Source organism: Oncorhynchus nerka, linkage group LG2, assembly GCF_034236695.1.
Source record: "Oncorhynchus nerka isolate Pitt River linkage group LG2, Oner_Uvic_2.0, whole genome shotgun sequence".
In the NCBI taxonomy this organism is placed as follows: Eukaryota; Metazoa; Chordata; class Actinopteri; order Salmoniformes; family Salmonidae; genus Oncorhynchus; species Oncorhynchus nerka.
Genome location: NC_088397.1, coordinates 39,069,816 through 39,091,203, shown reverse-complemented (window position 1 = coordinate 39,091,203; position 21,388 = coordinate 39,069,816). Strand labels below are relative to the sequence as shown.

At 42.5% G+C, this 21,388-nt stretch overlaps 1 protein-coding gene across 1 annotated transcript; it reads left to right on the top strand.

Annotated features, from left to right (window-relative positions):
• The first annotated feature begins 331 nt into the window (after positions 1–331).
• Positions 332–19,450, top strand: psmf1 (proteasome inhibitor subunit 1). The gene is made up of 7 exons (XM_029669308.2): positions 332–546; positions 1,603–1,755; positions 1,865–1,947; positions 10,729–10,905; positions 16,578–16,631; positions 17,021–17,179; positions 18,556–19,450. Exons 1-7 carry the CDS (start codon positions 418–420, stop codon positions 18,605–18,607), a joined length of 807 nt encoding a protein of 268 aa, XP_029525168.1. The 5' UTR covers positions 332–417; the 3' UTR covers positions 18,608–19,450.
• Positions 19,451–21,388: the final 1,938 nt, after the last annotated feature.

Genomic DNA, 21,388 nt, shown 5'->3' with positions numbered 1-21,388 from the left:
TCCCATAGCCCTATTATAAATGTATGCAGTCAATGTACTGTACAATGCTATGGGAAGCCTCTTCTGAGTGGCATATATTTCACGAGACACTGTTTTTTAGGCATAATTTTCTGAAAATCTGAGATGAGTTCACTTCCCCCAGGGATCACTTTCACATTCTAAAAATGGGAATATCTCAATTGTATCGTCCTCGCGTCTTTTCTCCTCGTCTCCTCACAACACATTGGAGGAGAAGGTCAGGGGGGCGGTACCTCTGGTTTTCTCATCCAATGGGTTTTGAGAAGGAGACAAGGGGAAAGGAGATATCGCGTTTGCGAGCCATTGAGATCGTCCCAATGAGTAACATAAACAGCCGTGCCTCTCGCAAGGCTTTCGTTTTCGGTCAAACATTGCTATCGATTCATAACTTTCCGAAAGATGGCTGGTTTAGAGCTTTTGTATAGCTGCGTAGCAGGCAATATTACCTGTCCACAAGACGTCGTCGTGTGTTTTGTTCACTGGGAAATTGTAAAGAGTGGGTACAAATGCCTTGGGTTAGGAGATGAGGTGAGTGTGATGCCTGCAGGCTACAAATGATTTAATTTATAATTCCATGTTTTATGGCTAAGTGCTTTAGAGTTTACTGACAACGTCCCAATTGGTTAACAACGCCAGATTAGCCGTCTGACATGTATCCTCGCTAACCAACTATAGTTGGCTAGTTAATTTACAAGCATTAAGATATATATAGTTGGTACCTTTGTCAATTGGCTAAATTAGCTAGCTATAGCTAACGTTAGTTAGTTAGCAAGGCATGTCAGACTGCTAATCTGTTGCTGGTAGCCAGTTGTGATGGTGTCAGCAAACTGGGTTGACAAATCAATACATTTCTTGAATTTGTATGAATGCCAATATGTAAATAATACTAATTATTTTGCTTATGTGGATGTGTTTTGTGAATTAGCTTGCCAATCAGGTCTCTAGTTAGATTTTGTAACACGCTAATCAGACAATATACCATAGGTATGACCAAACGATAATACTATTTACTGGTCCAATTACGTTGGTAACCAGTTTATAATTGCAATAAGGCACCTCGTGGGTGTGTGGTATATGGCCAATATACCACGGCTAAGGGCTGTATCCAGGCACTCCGCGTTGTTTGCCATATACCACACTTCCTCGGGCCTTATTGCGTAAATTAACCACCTGCAACTGGAGACTTTTTAGAAGATGCATGTTTGACCGAAACGAGAACGAAGAGTTATCGCCTAGTTAAAGTTTGTTGAAATGCTGTGCTACGCCTAACCGTACCTAACATGTGGTATCCATTGTAATTGGGGGTTACATCTGTTTGGTTAAATCAAGTTCTTTGCTCTTAAAATCCGTAGCTAGGACCGTCATTCTTTGTATCTGATCCATCTATGAATATGTGTGGTTACAATCTTTCAGCCTCATCCTTAGTTTACATTTTAAAAAGTGGCGGGGTTAACATTGGGCTGAAACACTCATGATTGTGGCTTTAAATAGTTATCTTGAGAGGGTCTGACGTTATGCAACATGACGTGATGATGCATACCTGTAATTATGAATGAATAAATCTGTTATTTACATTTAATTCAGCCTCGGAGTGGTGACAAGAAGTCGGAGTTGCTTCCTACAGGGTGGAATGACAGCAAGGAATTGTACACCCTGCGGTACAAGTCAAATGATGACAAGTCTAATTTCTTGGTCAAAGCCATCACTGTCGATTCCACCTTGATCTTCAACTTAATGGTAACTATACAGCTATTCAAAATGCTATTTCAAGTCTTAAGTGGTTATTTCTCAGAAATGTAGTTAGACATCTACAGTAGGCCTAAGTGTGACTCTTTTCTATTGTCAGGACTCGGCCACTGAACAGGTGTCAGACCTGACAATGAATGTCAGTGATTATGTGGATGCAGATCATTTGCAGACATTTGAAAGGTTGGTCAGTATGTCATATTTTTGGGGATGTATTGAAGTCTTGCTCAATTTGAACCGTACTTAATGGAGCAAAAGTGACGAACAACAGACTTATAAGTATTTGGCTAAGGAAATCCACTGGACCACACGTACAACATTCTTTTCATATTTTTTTTCACACACAAAAAAAATAGTTACTTACCGAAATACTACTCCATATTATAGGCCATGCTGTAAATCTTTATATTACACCAATTATTGCTTTGTTGCCTAGAGTCTTCGAGGAGGCCTGGCTAAGTCCAAATATCCCAACTTCAAGTAAATATTTCTCATCAATCCTTTTACACTGAACAAAAATATAAACCCAACGTGTGAAGAATAAAAGATCCCAGAAATGTTCAATAGGCACAAAAAGCATATCTCTAATTTTGTGTTTATATCCCTTTTAGTGAGCATTTCTCCTTTGCCAAGATAATCCATCCACCTGGCAGGGGTGGCATATTGAGAATTTTTTATTTTAACTAGGCAAGTCGGTTAAGAACAAATTCCTATTTTCAATGACGGCCTAGGAACAGTGGCTTTACCTGCCTTGTTCAGGGGCAGAATGACAGATTTGTACCTTGTCAGCTCGGGGATTCGATCTTAAAACCTTTTGGTTACTAGTCCAATGCTCTAACAGCTAGGCTACCTGCCGCCACTGATTAAACCGCATGATCATTACACAGGTGCACCTTGTGCGGGGGACAATAAAAGGCCACTCTAAAATGTGCAGTTTTGCTGACTGGGAATGTTCACCAGAGCTCTTGCCAGAAAATGCAATGTTCATTTCTCTACCATAAGCTGCCTCCAACCTCCTTCTAGAGAATTTGGCAGTACATCCAGCCGGCCCCACAACCACAGACCACATGTAACCACATCAGCCCAGGACCTCCACATCCTGCTTCTTTACCGACATGGATTGTCTGAGACCAGCCACCCGCAAAGCTGATAAAACAGTGAGTTTGCAAAACTGAAGAATTTCTGTACGAACTGTCAGAAACTGTCTCCGGTAAGCTCATCTGCTTGCTTGTCGTCCATACCAGGGTCTTGGCCTGACTGCAGTTTGGTGTCATAACTGACTTCAAATGCTCGCCTTTGATGGCCACTGACATGCTAGAGAAGAGGGCTCTTCATGGATGAATTCCTGTTTCAACTGTACTGGGCAGATGGTGTCGTGTGAGTGAGAGGTTTGCTGATGTCAACGTTGTGAACTGAGTGCCCCATGGTGGGGTTTTGGTATGGGCATGCGTAAGCTACGGACAACAAACATGCTTGCTTTTTATCGATGGCAATTTGAATGCACAGGGATGCCGTGATGAGATCCTGGGGCCCATTTTTGTGCCGGTCATTTGCCACATCACCTCTTGTTTCAGCATGACCACGTGTCTCAAGGATCTGTACACAATTCCTGAGAGCCAAAAATTTCCCAGTTCTTCCATGGCCTGCATACTCTCCAGAAATGTCACCCATTGAGAATGTTCGGGATGCTGTGGATCGACGTCTACGACCGCATGTTCCAGGACCCACCAATGTCCAGAAACTCCTCACAACATTTTACTGGTGCCTAATCAGCTCCATGTGAAGAAGATGTCGCGCTGCATGAGACAAATGGTGGTCACACCAGATATTAACTGTTTTTCTAATCCATGCCCCTCCTTTAAGGTATCTGTGACCAACTGACGCGTATCTCTATTCAGTCATGTGATTTGGCGCTGACAGATGGTCGCTCCGGGTTCTTAGGAAACTATGCAGTATTATTATTTTAAAAAATTACGTATTTCTTACTGTTACCCCAAGAAATCTTAAGTCTTGTTACATACAGCCAGGAAGAACTATTGGATATACAGTGGGGCAAAACGTGTTTAGTCAGCCATCAATTGTGCAAGTTATCCCACTTAAAAATATGAGAGAGGCCTGTCATTTTCATCATAGGTACACTTCAACTATGATAGACAAGGATTTTAAAAAATCCAGAAAATCACATTGTAGGATTTTTAATGAATTTATTTGCAAATTATGGTGAAAAATACGTTTTTGGTCACCTACAAACAAGCAAGATTTCTGGCTCTCACAGACCTGTAACTTCTTCTTTAAGAGGCTCCTCTGTCCTCCACTCGTTACCTGTATTAATGTCACCTGTTTGAACTTGTTATCAGTATAAAAGACACCTGTCCACAACCTCAAACAGTCACACTCCAAACTCCACTATGGCCAAGACCAAAGAGCTGTCAAAGGACACCAGAAACAATTGTAGACCTGCATCAGGCTGGGAAGACTGAATCTGCAATAGGTAAGAAATCAACTGTGGGAGCAATTATTAGGAAATAGAAGACATACAAGACCACTGATAATCTCCCTCGATCTGGGGCTCCACGCAAGATCTCACCCCATGAGCAAAAATCCCAGAACCACACGGGGGGACAAAGAATGCTGAGTTGCATCCAAAGAACACCATACCTACTGTGAAGCATGGGGGTGGAAACATGCTTTGGGGCTGTTTTTCAAAGGGACCAGGTTGACTGATCCGTTTAAAGGAAAGAATGAATGGGGCCATGTATCGTGAGATTTTGAGATCCTCTTTCCATCAGCAAAGGCATTGAAGATGAAATGTGGCTGGGTCTTTCAGCATGACAATGATCCCAAACACACCACCCGGGCAACGAAGGAGTGGCTTCGTAAGAAGCATTTCAAGGTCCTGGAGTGGCCTAGCCAGTCTCCAGATCTCAACCCCATAGAAAATCTTTGGAGGGAGTTGAAAGTCTGTGTTGCCCAGCAACAGCCCCAAAACATCACTGCCCTAGAGTTCTCCATTGGAGGAATGGGCCAAAATACCAGCAACAGTGTGTGAGAACCTTGTGAAGACTTACAGAAAACGTTTGACCTCTTATACACTTTGTTGGCAATGACAAAGTATTGAGAAACTTTTGTTATTGACCAAATACTTATTTTCCACCATCATTTGCAAATAAATTCATTAAAAATCCTACAATGTGATTTTCTGGATATATTTTTTTCTCATTTTGTCTGTCATAGTTGAAGTGTACCTATGATAAATTACAGGCCTCATCTTTTTAAGTGGGAGAACATGCACAATTGGTGGCTGACTAAATACTTTTTTTGCCCCACTGTAAGAGCAACGTCAACTTACCAACATTACGACCAGGAATACGACGTTCCCAAGCGGATCCTCGATTTGGACCACCACCCAGGACAATGGCTCAGAGCCCAGTAGGCGACCCAAAACAACGGCGGCCTTCTGGCCAGGCTCCTTAGATGGGATCACTTCTCCCGAGTATACTACTCTCCTGTGTCCAGTCTCTTGACGACAAGGTAGACGAAATTCGAGCAAGGGTTGCTTTCCAGAGAGACTAACATTCTCTGTTTCACGGAAACATGGCTCACTCGGGATACGTTATCAAAGTCGGTACAGCCACCTGGATTCTTCACGCATCGAAACCAACATCTCTGGTAAGAAGTGCGGGAGTGTATGCCTTATGATTAACGAGTCGTGGTGTGATTATAACAACGTACAGGAACTCAAGTCCTTTTGTTCACCCAAACTAGAGTTCCTTACAATCAAATGCCGACCGCATTCTCTACCAAGAGAATTCTCTTCGACTATAATCACAGCCCTGTGTGTTTCCCCCCACCAACCAGACACCTCAACTGCCCTGAAAGAACCTCATTGGACACGATGTAAACTGGAAACAACATATCCTGAGGCTGCATTTATTGTAGCTGGGGATTTTAACAAAGCTACTCTGAAAACAAGGCTCCCTAAATTTAATCAGCATATCGAATGCGTGACCCAGGTGGGCAGCATTCTAGATCATTGCTACTCTAACTTCTGCGACACATACAAAGCCCTCCTTTCGGCAAATCTGACCACGACTCCATTGTGTTGCTCCCAGCCTATAGACAGAAACTAAAACGGGAAACGCCTGTGCTCAGGTCTGTTCAACGCTGGTCCGACTAATCAGATTCCACTCTTAAAGATATGTTAAGGTTAGCCTCAGACAACATTGAGATATCTGCATATACATGCTGATTCGATGAGCGAGCTTATTAGCAATTGCATCGGTGATGTTGTACCCACGGTGACTAAAACCTTCCCTCAATCAGAAACCGTGGGTTGATGGCAGCATTCGCTCAACTGAAAGCGCGAGCCACTGCTTTTAATCATGGCGAGGCGACCGGAAACATGAGCGAATACAAACAGTGTAGCTATTCCCTCCACAATGCAATCAAACCAGCCAAGTGTCCGTATAGAGACAAAGAGTCGCAATTCAATGGCTCAGACACGAGGTGTGGCAGGGTCTACAGAAAATCACTGATTACAAAAAGACGGCCAGCCTCGCTGCGGACAGTCTTGCTCCCAGACAAACCTAACAACCTCTTTGCTCGCTTTGAGGACAATACAGTACCACTGACACGGCCCACTACCAAAACCTGCGGGCGCTCCTTCACCGCAGCCAACGTGAGTATAACATTTAAACGTGTTAACTCTCACAAGGCTGCCGGACCAGACGGCATCCCTAGCCGAGTCCTCAGTGCATGCCCAAACTAGCTGGCTGGTGTGTTTACGGACATAATCAATCCTGAGCTCTTTCTGCTGTTCCCACATGTTGCAAGAGAGCCACCATTGTTCCTGTTCCCAAGAAAGCTAACTGAGCTAAACAACTCACTTCCATCATCATGAATCGCTTTGAGACTAGTCAAGGATCATATCACCTCCACCTCAACCCCACCTCCACCTCAACCCACTCCAACTTGCTTACCGCCCCAATAGGTCAACAGACATCACAATTGCAATCACACTGCACACTGCCCTAACCCACGTGGACAGTAGGAATACTTAAGTGAGAATGCTGTTCATCGATTACAGCTCAGCATTTAACACCATAGTACCCTCCCAACTTGTCATTAAGCTCGAGACCATCTGTCTCGACCCCGCCCTGTGCAACTGGGTCCTGGACTTTCTGACAGGCCGCCATCAGGTGGTGAGGGTAGGAAACATCACCACCCGCTGATCCTCAACACTGGGGCCACAAGGGTGCGTTCTCAGCCCTCTCCTGTACTCCCTGTTCACCCATGACTGCGTGGCCATGCACGCCTCCAACTCAAATCATCAAGTTTACAGATGACACTACAGTGGTAGGCTTGATTACCAACAACAACGAGACTGCCTACAGGGAGGAGGTGAGGGTCCTCTGAGTGTGGTGGCAGGAAAATAACCTCACTCAACATCAACAAAACACAGGAGATGATTGTGGACTTCAAGAAACAGCAGAGGGAGCACCCCCCCCCTATCCACATTGATGGGACAGTAGTGGAGAAGGTGGAAGGTTTTAAGTTCCTGGGCGTACACATCACAGACAAACTGAAATGGTCCACCCGCACAGACAGTGTTGTGAAGAAGGTGCAACAGTGTCTCTTCAACCTCAGGAGGCTGAAGAATTTGGGCTTTTCACCAAAAACACTCACAAACTTCTACAGATGCACAATCGAGAGTATCCTGTCAGGCTGTATCACCGCCTAGGACGGCAACCGCTCAGCCCACAACCGTAAGGCTCTCCAGAGGGTGGTGCCGTCTGCACAACACATCACTGGGGGGCAAGGTACCTTCCCTTCAGGACACCTACACCACCCGATGTCACAGGAAGACCAAAAAGATCAAGGACAACAACCACCCGAGCCACTGCCTGTTCATCCCGCTATCATCCAGAAGGCGAGGTCAGTACAAGTGCATCAAAGCTGGGACAGAAGCTGTTTTTCAGTCTCTCGATCTCAAGGCCATCAGACTGTTTAACAGCTATCACTAACATTGAGTGGCTGCTGCCAACATACTGACTCAAATCTCTAGCCACTTTAATAATAAAAAATTGGATATAATAAATGTATCACTAGTCACTTTAATCAATGCCACTTACCCTACATTACTCATCTCATATGTACAGTGGGGAGAACAATTGTTTGATACACTGCAGATTTTTTTTTGTTACACTTACAAAGCATGTAAAGGTCTAATTTGTCATAGGTACACTTCAACTGTGAGAGAAGGAATCTAAAACACAAATCACATTGTATGATTTTTAAATAATTCATTTGCATTTTATTGCATGACATAAGTATTGGATCACCTACCAACCAGTAAGAATTCCGGCTGTCACAGACCTGTTAGTTTTTCTTTAAGAAGCCCTCCTGTTCTCCACTCATTAGCTGTATTAACTGCACCTGTTTGAACTCGTTACCTGTATAAAATACACCTCTCCACAATGGCCAAGACCAGAGAACTGTGTAAGGACATCAGGGATAAAATTGTAGACCTGCACAAGGATAGGATGGGCTACAGGACAATAGGCAAGCAGCTTGGTGAGAAGGCAACAGCTGTTGGCGCAATTATTAGAAAATGGAAGAAGTTCAAGATGACGGTCAATCACCCTCGGTCTGGGGCTCCATGCAAGATCTCACCTCGTGGGGCATCAATGATCATGAGGAACGTGAGGGATCAGCCCAGAACTACACGGCAGGACCTGGTCAATGACCTGAAGAGAGCTGGGCCGTCATGGATTAAAATCCTGCAGCGCACGCAAGGTCCCCTTGCTCAAGCCAGCGCATGTCCAGGCCCGTCTGAAGTTTGCCAATGACCATCTGGATGATCCAGAGGAGGAATGGGAGAAGGTCATGTGGTCTGATGAGACAAAAATATAGCTTTTTGGTCTATACTCCACTCGCTGTGTTTGGAGGAAGACGAAGAAGGATGAGTACAACCCCCAAGAACACCATCCCAACCATGAAGCATGGAGGTGGAAACAATTCTTTGGGGATGCTTTTCTGCAAAGGGGACAGGACGACTGCACCGTAAATGAGGGGAGGATGGATTACATTTACATTTAAGTCATTTAGCAGACGCTCTTATCCAGAGCGACTTACAAATTGGTGCGTTCACCTTAAGACATCCAGTGGAACAGCCACTTTACAAATAGTCCATCTAAATCTTTTAAGGGGGGTGAGAAGGATTACTTTATCCTATCCTAGGTATTCCTGAAAGAGGTGGGGTTTCAGGTGTCTCCGGAAGGTGGTGATTGACTCCGCTGTCCTGGCGTCGTGAGGGAGTTTGTTCCACCATTGGGGGGCCAGAGCAGCGAACAGTTTTGACTGGGCTGCGCGGGAACTGTACTTCCTCAGTGGTAGGGAGGCGAGCAGGCCAGAGGTGGATGAACGCAGTGCCCTTGTTTGGGTGTAGGGCCTGATCAGAGCCTGGAGGTACTGAGGTGCCGTTCCCCTCACAGCTCCGTAGGCAAGCACCATGGTCTTGTAGCGGATGCGAGCTTCAACTGGAAGCCAGTGGAGAGAGCGGAGGAGCGGGGTGACGTGAGAGAACTTGGGAAGGTTGAACACCAGACGGGCTGCGGCGTTCTGGATGAGTTGTAGGGGTTTAATGGCACAGGCAGGGAGCCCAGCCAACAGCGAGTTGCAGTAATCCAGACGGGAGATGACAAGTGCCTGGATTAGGACCTGCGCTGCTTCCTGTGTGAGGCAGGGTCGTACTCTGCGGATGTTGTAGAGCATGAACCTACAAGAACGGGCCACCGCCTTGATGTTAGTTGAGAACGACAGGGTGTTGTCCAGGATCACGCCAAGGTTCTTAGCGCTCTGGGAGGAGGACACAATGGAGTTGTCAACCGTGATGGCGAGATCATGGAACGGGCAGTCCTTCCCGGGAGGAAGAGCAGCTCCGTCTTGCCGAGGTTCAGCTTGAGGTGGTGATCCGTCATCCACACTGATATGTCTGCCAGACATGCAGAGATGCGATTCGCCACCTGGTCATCAGAAGGGGGAAAGGAGAAGATTAATTGTGTGTCGTCTGCATAGCAATGATAGGAGAGACCATGTGAGGTTATGACAGAGCCAAGTGACTTGGTGTATAGCGAGAATAGGAGAGGGCCTAGAACAGAGCCCTGGGGGACGCCAGTGGTGAGAGCGCGTGGTGAGGAGACAGATTCTCGCCACGCCACCTGGTAGGAGCGACCTGTCAGGTAGGACGCAATCCAAGCGTGGGCCGCGCCGGAGATGCCCAACTCGGAGAGGGTGGAGAGGAGGATCTGATGGTTCACAGTATCGAAGGCAGCCGATAGGTCTAGAAGGATGAGAGCAGAGGAGAGAGAGTTAGCTTTAGCAGTGCGGAGGGCCTCCGTGATACAGAGAAGAGCAGTCTCAGTTGAATGACTAGTCTTGACCTCTACATGCTTTGTAAGTAGGAAACCTGCAAAATCGGCAGTGTATCAAATACTTGTTCTCCCCACTGTATATACTGTGCTCTATACCATCTACTGCATCTTACCTATGCCTCACGGCCATCGCTCATCCATATATTTATATGTACATATTCTTATTCATTCCTTTACACTTTGTGGTGAAATTGTTACATTACTGCACGGTCGGCACTAGAAGCAGAAGCATTTCGCTGCACTCGCATTACCATGTGTATGTGACCAATAAAATTTGATTTGAAATCCATAGATTAGGAACTAAACAATTGCCTGATATCTTTATGAACTCAATAAACGCTTTATTGTTGCTCTTGTGTGTTTATATTTTGGTTCAGTGTAGATACAATGACAAGTATGAATCAAAGCTCCTTGCGACAAAATACATTTTCATGCATTACAATTTTTATTCCAGATTTGTACAGAATTTACCTTACTATTCCTATAAGTATCTAAAACGTGTTGGTATTGACATGATCCTCCCCTCTGTCAGTGTATTCAAGAATGCAGAAGATTTGTCTCAGAAGGTGAAGAGCCAGCTCCTTCCCTCAGTGCCCGCGCCAAGAAAGGAAGAAAAGAGTAGCAGAGAGAAATCCAATGACTCCCAGCCGGACAGTGACCCTCTCCGCATTCCCACAAGGCATCCACAGAGCAGTAGGCAGCCTAACTGGTTTGTACAACATACCTTACTACAGGGTTCTTCAACTAGTGAATGTTGGGCCAGTTGATGTTCCTTAGTAAAGAAGAACATGACTTGAATACCCCTACAGTACTATATCAGCTGTAGTCACTGATTTTATACTGACTGTTTAGCCTAGTAACATTACAAAATGGTATTTATGTATATGTTACTCGTTTCAGGAAAGTAGGTGATGCACGTCACTAATTTACAGGAGTGGCATTTGAATGTAAACACTTTGTGTCTAATTTTAAAAATTCTCCAGTAGACGGCCTTGCTTTTATTTCTTAACTCTCAACCGTAAGCTAATTTCTGTAATTGGCTTGCCATTAACTTGTAAATAATGACTACGTTTATTTTCATTTAGTAATGAATACAGATTAGCTTAAGTGAAGACGTCAGCTATATGATATGGTCATTATTTGAACTGGCTAGCCAGCTTCCTTAATGTTATCTAGCTAGCTAACAAGCTAGAAATGAACCAAAACATTGTTTAGAAGTTTATTTTAGTTGCCTGGTTTGCTATATTGACATACATTTTTTTAAAGGATTGGTTTATTGGTGGTAAAATACACCAATTATGCTGTTTTGGACCACCAGGACAAGTTTGATGTCGAAGACAAAATGATGTCACTGACAACTGTCAACAGATATATCAATAGACACGGTATAAACCAGCACTTAGTCTTAATCTGTTTATTTAGTACATGGCCTCATTTGAATCCTTAAAGAGATGGGTGGGGCTAAAGCTTAAGAGCGTGTAAACGATGCTGAATGGTTGTAGACAGAGCTCGCCAGTAGGTGTACCAAAACATTCAAGAGCCATTTTCTCATAAGTGGGGTTTATCAACTTTCAGAGCAGAATTACTGTCCCATTGTTTCTCAACTCTAGTGTATGATTTCTTAGTCTTTTATCCAATCTTTTTTCCAATGTAAACTATTTCAATTTTTGCTACATAAGACCGACTCGAGCCGTTCGGTCACATATGATAGGGTAGGTTAAAGCTTCACACAGTAGTCTGTCAACTGTTTTGATTTACTATAACTTGATGGACAGAATTTAATTTAAATGTACACTGAGTATACATAACATTAACACCTGCCTTTTCCATGACAGACTGACTAGGTTTCACCTATGTTCTCTTATTGATTTCACGTGTTAAATCCACTTCAATCAGTGGGGAGGAGAAGGTTCAAGAAAGATTTTTAAGCCTTGAGACATGGATTGTGTATGTGTGCGCTATTCAGGGTGAATCGGCAAGACAAAAGATTTAAGTGCCTTTGAACCGGGTATGGTAGCCGTGCTCACCAGTTTGTGTGTCAAGAACTGCAATACTGCTGTGTTTTTCATACTCAACAGTTTCCTGTGTGTATCAAGAATGGTCCACCACCCAAAGGACATCCAGCCAACTTGCCACAACTGTGGGAAGCATTGGAGTCAACATGGGCCAGCATTCCATGCTCTGAAGAATTGAGGCTGATGGCCAAATGTTTTGCAACTCAATGTTAGGAAGGTGTTCTTATGTTTGGTATACTCAGTTTATTTAAACAGGGAATCTCATTGTGACCACGGCCTCTTTTACAAGGGAGCCCTGTACACAATCATACATATTTACAATTCCAATGTAATAAACATTTACAAGTTTATTTATTTATTTACAAAACACGATCATGGAAAAATAAACGCATTTCCTAAGTTTAAAAAAAAGTCATCAAACAGCTGTCTGAACTGCACCAAAACATCCTACTTCAGAGTTCTGAGATCAGTCCACAAGTAAGGTGCAAAAAAAAAAAGTAAATCTGTTTTTATCTCAGTGGAGATGGAGGGATCTCCAGAGTTAGTCAACCCTGTGATTGGATCTGGTGACTCTTATTTCTGTAATTTATCAATTAAGTAAGTTATGGCTAGGGTTGTTACGGTCACCGTATTACCTGGTCATTAGTCTACCAAATTTGATAACTGCCTGGTACTCTGTCCCTCTAATCACTGCAAATCTAATCTCGAACTTCATGAGTGGTCATGTTGCGCATCATTTCTATAGGCTATGCAACTTTCCTAATATTAAGCACATTGCTTCTCTTTACAGCAGGAGTATAGCCTACCTGGCTGGCATAAAAATGAACCGTGGGAAAATTGTCCTCCATTCGCTATTTAAGTGCATAGATTAAATTTTTTCCCTGCTTCCCGTTTTGAGATAGGTGCATGATAATGGTCTTTTCTAAATCGAAACAAATTTCACATGTATAGTTGACGTTTACATACACTTAGGTTGGAGTCATTGAAACTTGTTTTTCAACCACTCCACACATTTATTGTTAACAAACTAGTTTTGGCAAGTTGGTTAGAATGTCTACTTTGTGCATGACACAAATCATTTCCCCAACAATTATTTCACTAATCTCCCATTCGCTGCCGCTAGAAAAACATCCCCACAGCATGATGCTGCTACCCATCCTTCACCGTAGGGATGGTGCCAGGTTGCTTCCAGACATGACGCGTGGCATAAAGACCAAAGAGTTCAACCATGGTTTCATCAGACCAGAGTATCTTGTTTCTCATGGTGCCTTTTGGCAAACTCCAAGTGGGCTGTTGTGCCTTTTTTTTACTGAGGATTGGCTTTTGCCTGGCCACTACCATACAGGCCTGATTTGTGGAGTGCTGCAGAGATGGTTGTCCTTCTGGAAGGTTCTCCCATCTCCAAGGAGGAACTCTGTCAGAGTGACTTGGGTTCTTGGTCACCTCCCTGACCAAGTCCCTTCTCTTGCGATTGCGCAGTTTGGCCGGGCGGCCAAATCTGGAACCATCAAGACACTTCCTAAACTTCTTCCATTTAAGAATGATGAAGGCCACTGTGTCTTGGGGACCTTCCATTCTGCAGAAATGTTTTGGTACCCTTCCCCAGATCTGTGCCTCGACACAATCATGTCTCTGAGCTCTACGGACAATTCCTTCAACCTCATGGCTTGTTTTTTGCTCTGACATGCACTGTCAACTGTGGGGCTTTTAATTTATTTTTATTTTTATATATAGATATGTGCCTTTCCAAATCATGTCTTAAGTTGGATGAAGAAACATCTCAAGGATGAGCAATGGAAACAGGGTGCACCTGATCTCATTAGCATTTTTTTTGTCAGCTTTGTTGTGTGCTTTTTTTTTTTTTAACTTAAAATAAAAATTGGTCCAGAATAAGGCTAAGACTGGAAAAAGTTAAGGGGTCTGAATACATTCCGAATTAACTGTAAGGTCCCATAGTTGACAGTGTCAGAGCAGAAACCATTCCATGAAGTCCAAGGAACTATCCATAGATATCTGAGAGAATTGTGATGAGACATAAATCTGGGGTGTTTCCAAGAGCACAGTGGTCTCCATTAGCTTCAGAACAAGAATGTCAAAGGCCTTTAGTGGCCCAGACTTGAATCCCATTTTAAATTCTGTGGAAATACTTGATTGCCATTCACTGCCGCTCCCCATCTGCCTTAACAGAGCTTGAGAATCTCCAAGGAAGAATGGGAGAAAATCCCCAAATCCAGATGTGTAAAGCTGATCCAGACATACCCAAGACAACTCAAAGCTGTATTTGCCAACAAAGGTGCTTCTACAAAGTATTGACTAAGGGGTGTGAATACTTATGTGAATTAGATGTTAGTACTTCATTTGCTGAAATTGCATGTGTGAGGAATCGACTTAAACCATTTGGAAATCCAGGCTGTAGCACTTACATTTGGAATAAGTCAAGGTGTATGAGTACTTTCTGAAGTTACTGTAAATTTATCCGGTGTTCTTCCCAAAAAAATTAAGGTGGACGCTGTACCGCTTTATAAACTTATTTTATTTATTTAACTTAAGGCAACAAAAAAAAGTTTATTCTCTAAATGGCAGTTATAGGTGTTCAAAAACGCAGGCCAATGGGCGGCATTTCTCGAGTTCAGCTCATATCGCCTGTAGAGTCTTCTAGGGTTGCAACATTCGCCTTCATTAAAAGGGATAGTCACTCTCCTGCTGTGGGCCTTGCCACAATACACCATGAATACATGTTTCAGTTCCAGGGTTGAAAGCTATTTTCTTCTGGGGGAAAAAGTGTATTTATATGTACAGTTGAAGTCGGAAGCATTCATACACTTAGGTTGGAGTCATTAAAACCCGTTTTTCAACCACTCCACAAATTTCTTGTTAACGTCCTAACCGACCTGCCAAAGCTATAGTATATCTACTTGTGTCATGCAAAGTAATTTTTCAAACAATTGTTTACGGACAGATTATTTCACTGTATCACAATTCCAGTGGGTCAGAAGTTTACATACACTAAGTTGACTGTGCCTTTTAAACAGCCTAGAAAATTCCAGAAAATTGTCATGGCTTTAGAAGCTTCTAATCGGTTAATGGACATAATTTGAGTCAATTGGAGGTGTACATGTGGATGTATTTCAAGGCCTACCTTCAAACTCGGTGCCTCTGCTTGACATCATGGGAAAATCCCCCCACGAAAAATTGCAGACCTCCACAAGTCTGGTTCATCCTTGGGGGTGATTTCCAAACGCCTGACGGTACCATGTTCATCTGCACAAACGATAGTACGCAAGTATAAACACCAGCCGTCTTACCGCTCAGTAAGGAGACGCGCTCTGTCTCCTAGAGATGAATGTACTTTGGTGCCGAAAAATGCAAATCAATGGCATCATGAGGCAGGAAAATGTGGATATATTGAAGCAACATCTCAAGACATCAGTTAAAGCTTGGTCGCAAATGGGTCTTCCAAATGGACAATGACCTACGCATACCTCCACAGTTGTGGCAAAATGGCCTAAGGACAACAAAGTCAAGGTATTGGAGTGGCCATCACAAAGCCCTGACCTCAATCCCATAGAAATTGTGGGCAGAACTGAAAAAGCGCGTGCGAGCAAGGAGGCCTACAAACCTGACTCAGCTCTGTCAGGCGGAATGGGCCAAAATTCTCCTAATTTATTGTGAAAAATTTTGACCCAAGTTAAACAATTTAAAGGCAATGCTACCGAATAGTAATTGAGTGTATGGAAACTTCTGACCCACTGGGAATTTGATGAAATAAAAGCTTAAATAAATAATTCTCTATTATTCTGACATTTCACATTCTTAAAATAAAGTGGTGATCATAAACTGACCCAAGATGGGGAATGTCAGGAATTGTGAAACTGAGTTAATTTAAAAAATATATATATATTTGGTGTATGTAAACTTCCGACTTCAACTGTAAGTGATACTATATTGACTTGCATGCATACTTTTCACATTTTGTTTTTCAATCAAGACCCCTGCGGGCGAACGGAACAACGTACAATGATATTGTATTTAGTTGGCAGCTGACGTGAATTGGTTGTTGGCTGTACAATCAAATCAACCACTTTGGATCAATAGATTTAGTTGACATCTGACAATACCTTGCATGGGTACAACTATATGCGGTCTTTCATTTTCCGTGAGTGTTACGATACCACATGACGCAGACCTAATCTCTTGAGTGAAACAGTCCTAATGTAGGAAAAAAAGACTTCCTCATGTTGTCACCCAGATTCACATTTGTTTATTTTGCAAGCTATAACTCACTATTTTAACAAAGTAGGTTTTAAAAGACCATAACGTGAAGTCTGCTTTGTGATACACTCTAGTGGTGTCATGTGTTTTTCAGGCCAGACCCCATGGCTCCTTTTGCTGCAGGTGGAGCCGATCTGGATCCCTTTGGGTGAGTTTCCCTCCTGCACTCGGAAATGGTAGAACAAGAGACAATGAAGCAGGCGTTGGACCATTCCTCACTATGGCTGGGCTTTTTTACCAAAAATGTTTGAACTGTACATTTGACTGCAAAGCAATTGTTTTCTTTGAATTTAAAGCACTAGGCGCTAAAGACATTAATCCAACCACTCTGACTATGTAGATGGTATTCATTTAAAGGACTATTCAAAATTTGTTGACATCTTCATATTTTAATTTACATGACTTGAATTATGCGGACAATGAAGATCAGGCTCAAATATTAGGAAAGTGGATTATTATTGAGTCACTATCACAGCAAATAGCATTTTCTATCTAATGCAATAGACCAATGACGGGCTCTGTTTCTGTGTCTCCCAGTGGTCGTGGAGGAGGGATGATCGTGGACCCTTTGAGGGCTGGTTACCCCCGCTCAGGGTTTGACCCCTCTGGTGGGCTCCCTGGCATCCTGCCGCCGGGAGCTGTGCCGCCCGGGGCCCGCTTTGACCCCTTTGGGCCTGTCGGAAGACACAGACCTGGGTAAGAGTTATTTTCTTGAATTTTATTTTGGGTATTACTAATGTCCACCATTTTAGAAGGCATTCATAAGTAGTAGTATTCTTACATTTGTAAATGTTAGTAAGCTATAAATGTTGATATTTACAGACTTTGAACTATTGATTATATTCATTATTTACAGTATTAATGTATGAACTGTACACCTTATTAATCATTAATGCATAATTGGAAAGTTGTTTAAGTATTTATTTATTGCTTACTAGCTTACATTTGTAAGAGTGATGGTCAATAAACTACACTGAAGGAAAATATAATGCCACATGTAAAGTTTGAGCACATGAGTTGACAAAAGATCCCAGAAATGTTCCATACGCATAAAGCTTTTTTTTGTTTGCACCATTTTGTTTTCATCCATGTTACTGAGCATTTCTCCTTTGCCAAGATAATCTATCCACCTGATAGGTGTGCAATATCAAGAAGCTGATTTAAACAGCATGATCATTACACAGGTGCACCTTGTGTTGGGGATAATAAAGGCCACTAAAATGTGCAGTTTTGTCACATAACACAATGGCACAGATGTCTCAAATTTTGAGGAAGCATGCAATTGGCATGCCAACTGCAGGAATGTCCACCAGCGCTGTTACCAGAGAATTTTAATGGTAATTTCTCAACCATAAACAAAGGCAGCTTAAACGTTGTTTTAAAGAATTTGGCTGCATGTCCAACCGGCCTCATGTAACCACGCCAGCCCAGGACCTCCCCATCCTGCTTCTTTACCTGCGGGATCGCCTGAGACCAGCCACCTGATGAAACAGGAGTATTTTTGTCTGTAAGAAAGATGTTTTTGTGTGGGGGAGGGGGAGAAGTGTTTCCTATTTGGCTAGGCCTGGTTCCCCAGTGGGTGAGCCTATGCCCACCCATGGCTGCTCCCCTGCTGAGTTATGTGAAATACATAGATTATGACCTAATGCATTTATTTCAATTTACTGTAACTCAGTGAAATTGTTTTATTTTTGTTCATAATATTTAAATGCCTTCAATATTATTTGTTATAGTGTGTAACCTCACTTTTATATTATGGGATTTATTTGACATGAATAAGTGCACAATAAATATCAATCCAAGTGTGCCTGAGTTAGGAAAAGAGATGGCTTTTCATCTGTATGTTGGGTAAGAAAGTGAAGGCTATTGTAAACACACAGGTATTTGAGATGCAATATGTCAGTCTGTAACTGAAGTCAAGGTTCAATTCTTCTAGGCTGTCATCTAAGAGTGAAAAAATGGCTGGTGTGGTGGGCTGTCACAAATTGCCCACCAGGTATGTCTTGAGTGGGGCACTTGTCGACGAGTATTATTTATGGATGTATGACTGTATTATGCTCTGTGGTTTCCAGGCCAGACCCAGATCACATGCCGCCGCCAGGCTACGATGACATGTTCATGTAGAAGAAAAGGCACTCCTCCGCTCCTCACACTTCCTGGACCTGTGAGGAATACACACTTAGACAGGCTCTGGAACTTTGGCAAAAATATATATTATAAAAATAATAATACCTCCCGCTTTGACACTTCCTGGCAGCTCAATGTGTAGTTTGTTCATGCGCATGCATGATCTATGTGCAGAATTTGTTTTGCTTGAATTAGCAACGAAATCCCTAGTTTGAAAGTAACTGTTTTTCTGGAAGCTGTGTTTTGTCATTTTCCCTCATGTGGGCCAGCCCCTTAGCAATTCGGTTTCAACCAATGAGCTTCAGCCCTCGTCATGCAAGTGACCGCTAGCAAGATGCACAAACAGCAGAGTGAGAGAGAGCAATAACGTGGTGCACATAGGTGACACTACCTTCCGAACTACTGGGTTAAAAAGTATACAAAAGTACTGGAGAATCCCTTTTAATAAAACTGTTTGACTAATTTGTTCAGTGTGGAATAAAGCTACCTTTTTTTTGGGGGGGGGCTTATTTGTTGGGGTTCTAATTTAAACAACATTTTGGAGTTCATAGTCAAATGTCCAAGCAGCTAATATTTGTTTTGATTTTCAAATGCTGCTTGCAAAGACTGGCTTTTGCTGCTTGTCCCCAAAAGTAAAATGTGAGAACCTGTCCAAATTGTTTTACAATCGAAGTCGTTCGGAAACACCTACAGCATTAGAACTTAATGATTGATCCAAGTTATGTCTGCTACCCAACTTAACATAATAGTTTGCTTTTACTGACATCTTATTAAAAATGTTTTTCAGACTTCACTGATTTATGTCCAGCAAAATGTTGTATTAAAATATTTATTACATTCTGTTTTTTTATTACTATTTTAATTGTTGTTTAAAAAAACAACTCTGGAATGCAAAACACTAGAATGAATAGGCTACATTAGAAGCTGTCAAATACTCCATTTGAATAACGGCCTTCGGTGAGCTCAGGAAATCCTGCCCTCTATTTTTAGTCACAGTATATCAATTTCTTTGCTCCATCTATTACAGCTCACCTTCACAAGAGCATAAAACTAAAGTATGTAGCAAATGCGTTCACTATTGGGAAAAGATGCCAAAGGGTCATTTTCTTCCCTTTTTCTAGAACTTTCATACCACGTAATCTGAGTGGATATAAGTCTATCCCAGCATAATGGGATATGTCTGGACAATTGATGATTCCCATAAATTTACATTTTCCAAAAATTGTAGATACAGATTTCTGCAAGATGAAATAACATGAACACTAAAAAGTAGGTATCCTCAGATTGCCTTGATATCCATAATGATAAATACAGTTTTTGTTTTCACAGAGAAATCGTATTCACATAGCTAGCTGATGCTCTGCCTGTGTTCTAAGGTCTATGTCTGCGCCCCCTTGAGTCGAATTAGCATAATAAAAATCCACAATCTGTTTGAATTAGTTTTTTGCTTTGGATTTGTCTCAATCGACCTTATCCTCCTTTGTCGCACTTCTGCGGTGAAAGGTAACAGAGCTAGAGCGGTTTTTGTCAGACCATGAGACATCCTGAAAATTGGTCTTCTCACAAAATCGTCTCTAGCGTCTGAACGGTTTGGCCTGTAAACTATTATTGCTTGTGGGGGTAGAGCAAAAACGGAGTATCTTGGGACTCGTCTGAAGTCAATACAGCTGTAGTGTAGGGCTACACTAATATGACCCCTTGGTGCAAAGGTGAGACTCTCACGAACACGTACATGTCGGTTGTTTTGCTTTAGGCCTCACAAGACTCATCTGAAGGTCCCCCGGTACCAGTTTAAAAAATAATGGCAATAAGGCCCACTTTTTTTTCTTTTTTTAAATCAAGTGGTCTTTCATTCAAAATCAAATGGCTAAATGATCCTTGGTTATGACCTCAACAATTCCATATAGCTTAGTAGAACCCTCTTTTTCTGTCTCTATTCTCTTTCTCCTCTGTTTCTCATTCCCCACCCGCTACTGTCAATGGAAATGAGAGTGCAACTTATTTGGCAAACAAAATTCTAATTGAAATCAAAACTGGATGGTCTTCAGAGATTGATGGGAGAGGTTGAGGGTAGCTGAAGGATAGGATTAAAAACAAAAACGATTGTAAAATATACTAGGTCCGTGAAATGTATAAATTAGAAGTAGTAGCCTAAGTGTGGTCCATTAGTTTACTCCAATTAGGGGAGTGTTTAAAATGAAGGGAAATTATATATATTTTATATACAGTGCATTCAGAAAGTACTCCTACCCCTTGACTTTTTCCACATTTAGTTATTAAATTAGTCTTATTCTCAAATGGATTACATTTTTTTCCTCAATCTACACACAACACCCCATAATGACCAATTAAAAACAGTCTTTTAGAGATTTTTGCCAAAGGATAAAACACAAATTAATTTACATAAGTATTTAGACCCTTTTACTCAGTACTTTGTTAAAGCACCGTTGGCAGCGATTACTGCCTCGAGTCGTCTTGGGTATGACGCTACAAGAATGGCACACCAGTATTTAGGGAGTTTCTTCTTCTCTGCAGATCATCTCATGCCCCGTCAGGTTAAATGGGGAGCGTCGCTGCTCAGCTATTTTCAGGTCTCTCCAGAGATGTGATATCGGGTTCCAAGTCCGAGCCATGCCTGGGCCACTCAAGGACATTGAGACTTGTCCTGAAGCCACTCCTGCGTTGTCTTGGCTGTGTGCTTAGGGTCATTGTCTTGTTGAAAGGTGACCCTTCGCCCCAGTCTGAGGTCCTGAGCACTCTGGAGCAGGTTTTCATCAA